The sequence below is a fragment of the Lissotriton helveticus genome, chromosome 5_1 (assembly GCF_964261635.1).
Source record: "Lissotriton helveticus chromosome 5_1, aLisHel1.1, whole genome shotgun sequence".
NCBI lineage: Eukaryota > Metazoa > Chordata > Amphibia > Caudata > Salamandridae > Lissotriton > Lissotriton helveticus.
The window spans coordinates 1,164,414,446-1,164,427,917 of NC_136065.1; the positions used below are offsets into that span (position 1 = coordinate 1,164,414,446).

Sequence of the window (13,472 nt, forward strand, 5' to 3'; positions counted from 1 at the left end):
CACCTGCACTTATGCTTTTTGTTTAATTATGAGTTGTCCCTATATTTCTTTAGCAGAGACTGCAGCTTGCCAATTGGCGCCGGTGACTGGTGCGTGTGTATTTCAAAGCCAATAATCTGCAGCTGAAGTTCGAGACGCTTGTGATTAATCTCTCCATTCTGATTTCATTTCCACAGAGACTGACCCTGCCCAGCTGATGGACGCCACTGTGCAGATCATCTCGGAGGAGCGGTGCTCGCAGCCCCAGTCCTATGGGAAGCACATTGGTCCTTCCATGCTCTGTGCTGGGATCCTGGAAGGAGGCGTCGACGCATGCCAGGTTTGTGAAGATTTATTTCCAGTAGCAAAACCATGAGAGGCAACAGATCGGTAAAACAAATCGGTAAAAAATAGAATTGGTCCTTCCATCATTGTGTCTATGGGCAGCATAAACCGTGTCCTACTGTCTCATACGCAGGTGTGACTCAGATGTGGGTGGCAGGCTGAATGATTTACTTATAAAATGGACAAGTGAATAAGTGCCTGCCTAAATGGCTGAGTTGGGGGCAGATTTACAAGCCCCTTGCGCCACTTTTGCGTCACTTTTAACATGGGAAAATGACGCAAAAGTGGCGCAAGGGGCTTGTAAATCCGCCCCTTGGTGATCATGTGGATGACTGCTCAAGTGAGTGCTACATGGATGAGTTGGTGGTTAAGCAAGTTGGGGCGATTGAGTGACTAAGTGGAGGTGTGAGCAACCCGACTATGTGAATGAGTTGGTGATTTATGATTTTGTGAGTGACTAACGTGTGATCGACTGTACGAGTTGATGAATGGCTAAGCAACTGAATACATAGATATATCTGCAAGTAAGCAGATAGATGTTCTAAAATCCAAATCTAGTATTGTGGTAAACTGCTAATGATTACTTCCACTAGACAAAGGTGCCACAAACCATTGCTAGCAATGCGTGTCCATGCAACACATTTTGAAATATAGCAAATACCTCTACAAATCTCGTCCATATTTTCATCCAATCCAATTAATATCATGTAAGTAGTAAAGTCAATTTCTTTTCCAATAATTAATCCAAATTTCTTAGTTACAGTGAGTATCCCAAATAAAGCCAGACGGCTTCAATTATCAGCATTTTAGCATTTGCTCTGTCCCTCTCCAGCGCTCATCCAATGTGCACAGGTCAATTCACTTTTTTACAGGCTGTCCATTAGCCTGTTTGAAAAACTGGGTAACACTGCAACAAATACAACAAAAGCAATAAGCAAAGTGGACTGACCAAAAAGTCCAAACCAAAGGCTGACCAGTAACAGTCTATCTTGCATGGTCTTCTCCCGCTCCGAACAGAACTGAGAAACTTTGGGCCTCATTTATGAGGCCCCTTGTGCCGCCGGAACGTCACTTTTTGTGACTTTCCCTGGCACAGGAGCCTGTTCCATATTTACGAGGCAGCACTAAGCCACTTTTTTTTGGCTTAATGCTGCCTTATAAATATCAATCCCTTAAACGCAGTTTTAATCGCTAAAGGGGCGTGCAATGTTATGTTATGTTATGGGTTATTTATACAGAGCACGTTCACCAGAAGGTTTCTTGGCGCTAATATAGGCGCCATCATCTGTTCGACTGATAAGCTACTATATGCCTGAGAGAAGAGCCAGGTTTTCAGCATTCTCCTAAAACTCATGTACTTGTCTATCAGTCGAATTGCAGTAGGCAATGACTTCAAGACCCGAGGACCTTGAACTGAGAAGCGGAGCCCTCCTAGTCTTTTCCGTTTGAACCCCGGGATCGTGAGAAGATTCATTTGCGAAGACCTAAGGCTACGTTTCGGAAAATATTTTTGGATCTTGGTGATTATGAACTTGGGACATTTGTTATGGCGTGCTTTGTGTATAATGCAGCATTTTGAACATGGTACGTTGAGTCACTGGAAGCCAGTGAAGTTTCTTCATTAGCTGTTTGATGTGGCAGTGTCGTGGCTACAGGCAAATAATTCTAGCTGCTTGGTTTTGCACCAGTTGGAGCCTATAATTAAAAAAAATTGGAAGCCCCAAATATAAGGTGTTTCTGTAGTCAATTCTGCACAGGATTAATACAATGACAATTTGGATACTAGCCTCCATTGAAAAAAAATCTTCTGATTTTCCTAATGTTCCTACGTTGGAGGAACCAGGAGGACGTCACTGTAGCTACCTGCGATTTCATGAATAGGTTATTATCAATCTGGACAGCTAAGCTTTTTACAGAAGTCCTAGGGACGAGAGGGTGGAGCCAAATCTGTTGGCCATTAGGCGGGGTTCCAGTGGTTTACTTTATTATTGGTTACGACTATCACCATTATATCCGGGTTGAGCTTTAACTGATTGTCATTCATCCAGTCTCTGATGTAGATCATAGTGTTTTGAAAGAACTATCTCGATTCACGTGTCTCATCGATGGTGAAAATCAGTTGCCTGTCGTCAGTATAATTATATATTTTCACCTTTTTCTGCAGGAGGGTGTTTATCAAGAGACAAATATATAGATTAAAAAGATGAAGGGATAGAGAGTAACCTTGTGGTACTCTGCAGTTCACGTGGGCTAGAGATGAGCAGTATGGAGCGAGGTGGACTGACTTGGTTCGGTCTTTCAGGAAGGATTTCATCCCTTGACAGGCCGCGCCTTTTAGGTCAGCATTGGCGATTCGGTCCAGCAGAATACCATGATCCACAGTGTCAAATGCAGCGGATAGATCCAGCAGGACCAGCGCTTGAGTACTGCCATCATCGGCCCCATGCCTCATATCGTCTACCACTGAAAGAATGACTGACTCAGTAGAGTGGGAAGGGCGAAACCCTGCCTGTTGGGGGGTCTAGGTAGTTTGTCTCTTCAATAAAGGAACAGAGGTGTTTTGCTACATGTGCTTATAAAATGTTAGTTGGGTATGGAAGGAGGGAGATAGGTCTGTAATTCTTTAGCATCTGTGGGTCCTCTCCATATGTTTTTGTAGCAGGATTATCACAGCTTCTTTAAACGATTGGGGAACATATCCTTTCATGACAGAAGAATTTAAAAGGGATAGAATCACTTCCGGGAAGGATGAATGGATGATTTTTTTGTATTTGGGTGCACTTATGTCTTTGGGGGAACCACATTTTATTTTTATTATTAGTTCAGCTAGTTGATCTTTACTGATGCAGGGAGATATGGAAATGGAAGTGTGGTTCCTATTTCTTGAGGAGGGTTTTATGTCTGATTTGCTCGGGGGATAATAGCCTGTATTTTCTTTATTTTGTCTATCAAGAAGTGATTTAGATCATCACATAATTTCTGTGTTGGAATGACTGGTGGTATTACTCGGTCTGGGGCAGATAATTCTCCCACTAATTTAAAAATGTCTTTTGTTTTATTGTTGGATTCTGATACTTTGTTTGAGAAAAAGGTAATTGTGGCTTGAATGATAGCTTTTTTATATTCTTTCATACATTGTATGAAGATTTGTTTTCTGGCGAATAAGAACTTCGCCATCTCTGTTCTGCCTGTAGCATTTTTAATTTGGCTGTTTTTAATACTTTGGAGAACCATGTTGAGGCGTCATGCTGGCGAGGGGGTCTGATTTTTTGAGAGGGGGAGTAAATATTGCTGATCCTTCTTTGCCATTGTGAAATTTTTTCCCCGTATTTGTCTAGGTTCTCCATCATGGAGGGTAGGTTGGATGCTTAAGTACTGCAGAGGGAAGTTGTATTTATTTGATTCCAATTTCTAGTCATGGTCTTTGAAGGATGGTAGGTTTAGGTAGAATGATTTCAGAGAGGGTGAACTTAAATAAATGGTGGTCAGACCATGCACATGAAGAGATGGAAATATTGGATATAATGAGGTTGATGGACCAAGCTTGGTCCAGTGTGTGTCCTTTGAGGCATTCCCAGCAACATTCATGGCTTTTTGACACTGCCCCAGATTTACGAGAAATCAGCATACATAGAAAGAGGAAAAAGATCATCTCACAACGCAGGCACCCTTGCACCATGGTGGAAAGGTGCCTGCACTGGCACACAGCAGCCCACTGTGCACTGGTGCAGGGGAAAAGGACAGGAATGCACCGTATTTGATAGATATGGCACATTCCTGCCCATTTATTTTGCCATAGGGCAGAGCTGCAAGAAGGCCTGTGCTGCTGCCCTATAGCAAAACCTCATAAATGAGACTCTATGCATTCATTTGTAAAACTACTGACCACTACTCAACATCACTGACCAATCAAATGTGACGCTGCATTATGGAGGTTAATCAACAAAAGGATGGAGCCAAAGGCACTCTTTGTATATGCTTATTTTTCCCCTTGTTTTCGTGTGATATGAGCTCTGGCAACAGCTAAAGCCAACGTCTAGCCAGACCTAAACCACAGGTCGATGTCAACCTGTTTGGCTTGGATTGATCCAGTGAAGCTTGTTTGAATCAGTGCTGAGTTTTCTCCTAGATCAATCCAAATGTTCAGAATAGATCTATTAAGAATATGATGCACAATCACTTTAACGGCAAAATATTCTATGGCATTTGTATCAAGACGCAATCATTTTCCGTAAGTTTGCATTCACACTTATGTCGTTTACGGGTTGGACCACCGCAGCACCTACGTTTTTTCGCCTGTGCTCTCCTTATATTTTTGTTGTGTACTCCTACCAGCATTTTTATGCTTCTTGCATTCGATGCCAGAATGGAGGTTTCTCTGCACATTTTGGGGTATGTGTGTGACCCCTTTCTACACCCATTGCTTTAATGCGAAATCTGACAGCGGGCTCAGAAGACTCCATCCAGGTGCAAAGTAAACAGTGCCTGCATCGTCCTGTTGTTGCAGTTACTGTTTTGCACCTGTATTGGCAGGCGTATTCACTTCACTCAAGTTAAAACATCTTTTCACTCTGCTGGCATGTTCTTATTGCTTTTTGCATCTTTTTAGTATCACTGGCCTGGTGTAGTTTTCATTATATCAAAACAATTAAATTCAGAGCTCATTGACAGGACATTTTCGACAACAGAATCGTTCGCAGTGTAAAGGTGTGTGTAATATTGCACTAGAGCACTGCACTTTCAGCTGCACACTGATGATCAACCGATGTTCCGCGACAGCTCAGTCCAGCTAATGTTGATGGACTTGAATAGCACCATCAAGCAATAGTACACTGCATGTTGTGCAAAATATTTTCCCCTGCAAATGTATCCCTTATTTGAGGAGCTGGAAGTAACCCCACTACGTCCTTACTACAGCCACCCTCCAGTGACAGCTTTTCACCCAAACCTAGGAGTAGCAGAAGTGATTGCCCATGCTTTCTCTCACACTGCTGATTTTTCCTACTCTTTCTCAGGGGTGGCTCCTGCATGAGGGCATAGGGGGCGGAGCCCACCAGTCTTGGAGGAAGGAAAAAGAGATTGAAAGACTCATCTGAGGCACTAATGACCAGTCTGGAAGTAGCAGTGCAGCACAGCTGTGTACAAACACTTGCAGGCATGTGAGGTGGAAAACTTCAATATCGCCCAAATCCTACATGCACAGGGTGCGTCGGTGAGGCAGAGATGATGGCAATTAGGCACTGTCTAAAGCAGCCGTTTTTCCAAGGCTTCAGTCGAGTACTCAGCTCGTCCGGATCTGTTATATAGTTCGGAACATCCTTCCAGGATCCCACCTCCTCTGACTGGTTGACCCTTGATACTGTCAGCCTATGAGAATAGGAGGTGGGATTTTGGCATATCTGTTGCTGAAGGCTTTTGCCTCCTGGTCGTCTTTCGGATCTCTATCCTCTGCAGTCAGCCCTCAGACTCCCCTCTCAGGGCGGCCCATCAGGTTCCGACTCACCTGCTACCAGAGCTCAGAGCATTCGAAGAGGTCTAGTACTGCTTCCTTCGACCTGGGCTGTGCTCATATTTCCCTCCTTCCTTCACCAGCTGCAGCCAAGAGACACCAGTCTGGGAGAAACACCATTAAAGCTGTGAGCCGAAAGCGGTGAGTGACAGTGGCCTTGGCTCGTCTGTCAAGCTGCTAAGCGGCCTGATATTATCTGACTTCGGGTTTTGTCATCACTCCTTATTCCCCTAAAATCTCCCCTCTTGTCCCTAATATTTCCCCCAGCCACCTTATCAGCTCCACTCAGGCACACTTTTCAATACTGCTATCCTACCTCAGAACCCCCCCCACCCCTCCCCACTCCCTGTCACAGTCGTTCTTACTGGCGTTGCTAAGTAGGTGAGGACCAGCTTCGCTACAGTCTGGTTTTGCTTTGTTCTGGGGTGTCCGGCTCCAATACGCCCACACTTTTGAGATGCTGTGCCATGCTTGATCCCAGCCAACAGTTTGTCCCATTGTTTTCAGACTGAATATAATTGACTGCCACTTTTTCCCTAGATCACCTGTGACGCTGATGGAATAAAATCTTTGATTTTCACCAATCCCAATGTCTGCAACACCAGATTATGATATCATTGGAGTATGATACTTACTTGGGGGTGAGGAGGTGGATGTATCAGTCCCAACAGGGTCCATGGCACAATCAAACACAGAAACGGTTAAAATCAACATAAGCAATTATGACAATACGCAACTAGAAAATGAGAATGCCACAGTGAACTCAACGAGCAATTTTCAAGGAGTGAATATCCCTATACAAGTTACGGCCTCACCTAGTGATGAATGTTTTTTTACTGGCAATGATGAATATTATGATGACGAGGAGGGAGAGAGGGAGGAGGGCTCAGATATAGACTCGATTTCTAGTGAAGGCTCTGCAACCAATTCTGATAATACTTCACTCTCCCCAGAGAGCCATAATGAGGATTCGGCCCAAGAAGTCACTGAAACAGACCAAGAGACTGTACGTAGAAGGCGTACAAGGAGGATAGATAAAAATAAAACTAAGACTAGAGTACGCAGTAGTGCTAAAAAACCCCGAAGCTCTCCCCGATTATCAGTTGCTAAGAAACTGGATTGGGACTATGCGGCCACCTCACAACTATATCAAGATGGAGCTACTGGTCAACAACATTTTAATTCAGAGTCAGGGGGGAGAGGTGGTAATTCAAATTCTAACTTTGATCTACTATATACAACTCTAAAACAAATCCAGGGTTAAGCTAGGGCTGAAAGCCGGAGAGCAAAGCATGCCAACAAAAAAATACAGACTACACTACAAAAGATGAATAAAATGTATGTAGAGGTGGTTAACAGAGTTTCAGAGGTGGAGGAAAGGACAGGGAAGCTCGAAGATGACGTGGTGAAGCTTCAGGAAACTAGACTGGAACAAGACAAGACATCCTCAGACGTGCTCTGGAAACTAGAAGATTTTGAAAACAGACAGAGACGTAATAATATACGAATTCTCGGGGTGGAGGAAGGGAAGGAGGGGGAAGATGTGCGGGCATTTGTGGTAGATCTACTGAAAGGGGCATTTCCGGAAATAGACCGATGGAGCTGGGACAATGAGATACAGCGAGCCCATAGGTTCCCAATGACTCAGAGAAAGGGCAATATCTCCACTAAATCACGTGCAATTCTGGTATACGTAGGTAACTTCTTGTTAAGGGAGGAGATAATAAGTAAGGCGAAACCACAATCCAAGCGTACATATAAGAACATTTCTTTCTCCGCCCGCCCTGATTTCTGCCACGCCACTGTGGAAAGGAGATGGCGTATGAGGCAGCTGATAACTCCTTTTCAGAATGCAGGTTGTGAGGTTTACTTAATGTTCCCAGCTCGCCTCAAAGTAATTCTTAATGGGCATGTTAGAGTCTTTCACTCCGAAATTATGGCTCAAGAATACCTTACCTCTCTTAGAGAGAACAGGGAGCAGAATAGGGAACAGAGTAAGCAGATGGTTGCGGTAAGGGAGGGTCTCCGGAAGAATCAGTGAAGCTATACATGAACATTAATACTAAGTATCGAAAATACATTTAATACTGGGTGTAAGATACGAAAAGATAAGCAAAATATGTAAAAAATGCAGAGTACATTAGAATACAATATTTTTCTCTTCTGTCACGATTTACACTAAGGTTGTGGGGCCAGGGGGAGGGGAAAGAGTTGAGATGGGATATGTTACGAGGTGGGAGAGGGAGGAGGCGAGACAACCCAGGGGCCTCGGCTGTCAGACATAGGTCCGTTGGACCTATTTGCCAGTATGGGGGGTGGGTTCTCAGGGGAGGGGTGTCTGGGGAGGGGTGGTGTACAGGGCACAATATAATGCAATCACAAAAAGAATATGCAGAGGAGTGTGGCAAACAAATAGATCTCGAGGATACAGAACCAAAATGGGTTATACATATCTTTAAAGATATATTAATAGTGAAAAACAATAAAAAAGTATGGATATTAGATTTGTAACCTGGAATGCCTGTGGTTTAAATGATTATCAGAAGAGACAGAGGGTTTCACTTGCACTAAAACAAATGAATGTAGACTTTATATTCCTACAAGAAACTCATATCATGTCCTCACAAGTGTTCCTGCTGGAGCAGATGGGTTTTCATATATTAGTATACTCTAGGCAAGGAACTAAAACTAGAGGAGTAGCGATAATGTCAAAGAATAGGAATCTTGTAGTTAGGAAGAAATTGGAAGATCAGTGGGGGAGATGGGCAATGGCCGAATGTTTGATTGAGGAAGAGTGGACAACCCTGGGGGTTGTATATGGATCAACAGAGGACGACCCAGAGATCCTAGAATTTCTGGATACGGAACTTGCTGTATGGGCTCCTCGCATTATTATGGCTGGAGACTTCAATATTAATGGAGCAGATGGGCTAGGGGTAGGTTCTTTTGGTAGGTATCAAGGTAGGAAAAAAAGAGTACATCAAGCACTAGCTAATTTATTAATGAATAATGCTTTGTCAGATGTGTGGGGGGAAATTAGATCAGATAAAAAAGGATATACTTACTACTCGGCTCCACACCGAATCTGTGTAAGGTTAGACTATTTTTTTTATACCAAATCCATTACTCTCCAGCTTAAAGATAGATAGACTTCCTCGAATTTTCAGCGACCACAACCCCCCTCATATTAACATTAAAAGCGACAGCAGGAACTAGAACCAATAGGGTGTGGACATTTGAAAGAGGGCTCCTACAGGATGACAAGTATATACATCATAAGTCAAAGTGGATGAAAGATTTTTTTGAGATCAATAGAGGAAGTGCGGCTGTCGGGACAGTATGGGACGCATTCAAGGGAGGTGCCCGTGGAGAGACCCTCAGCTTTAGCACATTTATGCGTAAACAAGAGCAGATCAGTTATAATGAATTAGTCAAGGCAGTGGTAGACGCTGAGGAGGAGTTACATCAATCTTTATCAATAGGGAGATCAGTGGACCAAGCGCTCATCAAGGTGTTGAAAGCAAAAAGTGATGCAGAAGAATACATTGCAAATAAGGCAGCTAAGAAGTTTACGGTCAAAAGAGAAAGATGTCATGAATTTAGTGAGAAAGTAGGTAGGGTACTAGCCATACGTACTAGACAAATTGCAGCATCAGGAATGATAAGGGAAATTAGAGATATAACTGGTGGATTACACAATGATTCGCAGGAAATTCGAGAAGTATTTAGGAATTTCTATGAGTCATTATACGATGACCAGCAGATTACTGATCCTACGGAAATAGCTGGATATTTACAGGGAATACCAGTTGAAAGGCTTACAGAGGTGGAGGCAGAATGGTTAGAAGAACCATTGGAAATAGAGGAGATTAAAACAGCAATTGCAAATCCCTATTGAATTTTATAAAACGTTTTGGGAAGTACTTGGAAATGATCTAGTTAAGACAATACAGACAGCACAGGCAGGGGAATCTATTCCAGGTTCATGGGGAGGAGCAGATATTGTGTTAATTTAAAAAAAGGGGAAACCTGCCACTGAGCCGGGGTCTTACAGACCGATTACGTTAATGAATACTGACACCAAAATCTACTCTAAGGCATTGGCTACTAGATTCGCTACAACAATAGGAAACCTTGTAAGCAATAACCAACACGGGTTTATTCCTGGAAGGGGCACCACGCATCATACGCGTAAGGTTATCACCTTATTTGATGCCACGGAGGTCACAGGAGACCCGATGGCGGTTATGTTACTGGACGCCGAAAAGGCTTTTGATCGGGTCTCCTGGGACTATATGTGGCATGTTTTAATAAGGGCAGGGGTTAAAAGGGGGTATATCAGAGCATTACAGACATTATACACGGATCCAGTAGCTTCTATAAGAGTAAACGCAGGTTCTACTCGACAATTCAGGATTAAGCGGGGCACGAGGCAGGGATGCCCATGCTCCCCGCTTTTATTTGCAATGTATATGGACCCCTTAATTCGTAGGATAGAGCTCTGCGAGGGGATTACCCCCTTACACACACATTTGGGACAATGCAAGATTCTTGCATATGCTGATGGTGTGGCAGTGATTACACCAAACCCCACGGAGGCTATTGGGCAGATAGAGATTGAGGCACGGAGATTTGGCCAAATCTCGGGATACGCTTTAAACACCTCTAAGACACAGATAATTAAAAATGCTTATACACAATGTGATGATGTCCGGGTGGTTCCAACAGGGGTGTATCTCGGAGTAAATATCCCGGCTGAGCTTGATACCTTAGTGGAAAAAAATAGAGTCCCAATAATCGTTAAAGTAGGGAAGCAATTAGGTAGATTAGATAAACTACATCTCTCAATTGTTGGGCGAACAAACATTGTAAAAATGATGGTATTGCCAACATTTTTATACATATTCAGGGCCATTCCACTATTTTTTGAGAACAAGTGGTTCAAGACCTGTGAGCACATGATTAACCGGTTCATCTGGGCAAAGGGGAAAACAAGGAGAGCGTACAGATTTATGACATTAACACGAGAGCGGGGAGGCTGGGCGCTTCCAGATATAAAGTTATATTATTGGGCAGCAGCACTTCAATATATGGTGGGTTTATTGGGAGGAGCAGATGTAGAAGCCCAGGATGAATTTGGTACATTAGCCATCTATGGATTAGTAATGGGAATGGAGGCAGAAAACCTACTGTTGAAATTCACAGACGCAAGTTACTATAAAAGGACAAGATTTAAGACTATTTTAGCAGCATATAAAATATGGAAATCATTTACTAAGCGGTTCGGAATTGGGAAATATAACGTTTATACAAGGTTAGAAGGCAATTCCACTCTTCCTAGCGAGGTTTTCTCTGACACAGTCTTCAATGAGTGGGGCAGGCAAGAAATTCGGAAGTTGGGTGATATTATAGGTCCACAAGGCATGATGCAATTCTCAGAATTGCAGACACGCTACGGCTTAGATACGAGACAATTCTTCAAATATCTCCAAGTAAGAAGCTTCATTAATAAAAAAAAAGGGTGGCCCTGTGGGATTTGTAAAGAATTCAATACTGGAGGTTATACAAGCAGGTATAGATTGCACGATTAAGAGGTTCTATTTAGAATTATCAAATTTAAAGAAAGATGACTTGGAAAAATGGGCGGATAAATGGGCAACTGGCTATGATATAGATCGAGATCATTTCTACCACTCATTAGATATGGGGCAGAAATGATTGTGCTCAGCCTCATTACAATCCCAACACTACAAAGTTTTGTACCATCTATATTATACACCTGTGAAAATTGCCCAATGGGGAGCTGTGTCGGGTACTAGCTGTTTTAGATGTGGCAGTTTAGAGGCTGATTTATTACAAATTTTTGCAACATGCCCCCACTTGGAAACAACTAAGAAGGATATTCAGAATTTTCTAAATAATGCATTAGGGATTGGAATTGTATTAACTCCATCAATAATATTACTAGGAGTTGAGGTGGAGGGGCAGACATGGAGTGGAAGCTTTATTTTTGTAGCGATGGCAATCTTGAGATTATGTATAGCCACGGCATGGCTGGACCCCCTCCCTCCAACGCATTATCAATGGTTAGCTTAGTTACTGTCAATTTACAAGCTAGAATCCGCCATATACGCTGGGAAGGGGAAAAAGGGAAGGAAATTGGGTATTCAAATCTGGGAACCGATTACTCGGTGGAAAGAAGGAAATATTCGTTGATAGACATTGTGATGAGCTGCTCTTCTATTTCTCTGCTTTAATTCTCCTCTCTATTCGTTTATTTTTCGTTCTTTTCAGTTTTTTCTTTTTCCTTTTTTGGAATATTAAACTATAGTTAGATGATTATGTTCTCCAGTAAGTTGGTTCTGATTTAAGAATGCAACAGCATGTAGATTGATGTAACTATGTAATGAATGATTTTATATATGTATATGTATTCTATATGATAGTGTTGTTTCTATTTTTTTTTTGTGCCCTGTACCTGTTATAAAAAAGGGAAAAAAACTCAATTTAAAAAAAAAAAAAAGGAGTATGGTACTCACTATTACCTCTACTCATGGGTCTCTCTGGGGACTCAAAGACTTCACCATGTACAAAACACCCTCAAAGATAGAAATAAAAAAAAACACAGAGAAAAAAACAATCTCTGGGTCTTGAGCCTACGACAGGCCTTGACTTGTTGATAATGTAGTAGTCTAATGACATGGAAGTAAAGGAGCAAGGCAAAGTAAAAACAAATATATCCTGTCACTGTGCTTCCCTTGCAGGGCGACTCAGGAGGACCGCTAACGTGTGAGAGTGGCGGTCCCTTTCAGCTCGCTGGAGTGGTCAGCTGGGGAGATGGCTGCGGGCTCGAAGATAAACCTGGCGTCTATGCACACGTCTACCGGTTCCTACCTTGGATTAAAGATAAGATGAAAATCCTCTAGCACCAAAGAATGATTCCTCAATGCTGTTGACCACTTTCTGTTTGAATAAAGTACAAAAATAACTGTGTTCTGGTTTTGTTAATAGATTGTATAGAAAGTTTTATCTGTTGTCAGATATCTGTTTTCAAACTAACAAATGGAATTCTTAAGTAACCTGTAAAATACTGTATAAAATTCAATAAATAATATTCAATAATAGATTGTATAGAAACAGCGGGCATGCTGGCGTAATGACAAAGACACAATAAAAATGGTTTGAAAACTGAGTGTGAAATGGTACAGTCTTATTGGGCTAGTACAAGAATATGTCTTTGGAGATGACCCAAAAAGTGAAATCTAGTACAAGACACTGCTGTTTGTGAATTTGACCTGTAATACCTGTGATATCCTATCCATGTGTTAGCAAAAACTGCATCTGTGTCTGAGGTAGATAAAAGCAAAGCTGATAATTTTATCCAGGAGGAGTGGAGGTGTTGCAGGAGTCCAGTTAGGAGGCTGCTGCTGTAATTCAGCTTGCCCCAATCAAATCAAGAGGGCAGTAGTTGCATTATGGCTTATGTCAAATGCTGGAACTCTAAAGAATATTGAGATTCCTGTCAGAAGGGGAGAGCGTCAGTATGAGACCGTAGGGAATGTTTTGCAGAACTTAGCCAAATTAGGGGAGGAGGAGTATATGAGAGAACTGGGTGGGGGCATCAGGACCCTGTCCTGTT

At 42.5% G+C, this 13,472-nt stretch overlaps 1 protein-coding gene across 1 annotated transcript in view; it reads left to right on the plus strand.

The window, feature by feature from the left end:
- Nucleotides 1-13,025, plus strand: part of HABP2 (hyaluronan binding protein 2) — a 291,624-nt gene extending 278,599 nt beyond the window's left edge. The window contains exons 13-14 of the mRNA XM_078643840.1: nt 177-319; nt 12,598-13,025. Of these exons, the coding sequence (XP_078499966.1) occupies nt 177-319; nt 12,598-12,759 (305 nt within the window). The 3' untranslated portion in view covers nt 12,760-13,025. The remainder of the gene's footprint in view (nt 1-176; nt 320-12,597) is intronic.
- The last annotated feature ends 447 nt before the right edge of the window (nt 13,026-13,472 follow it).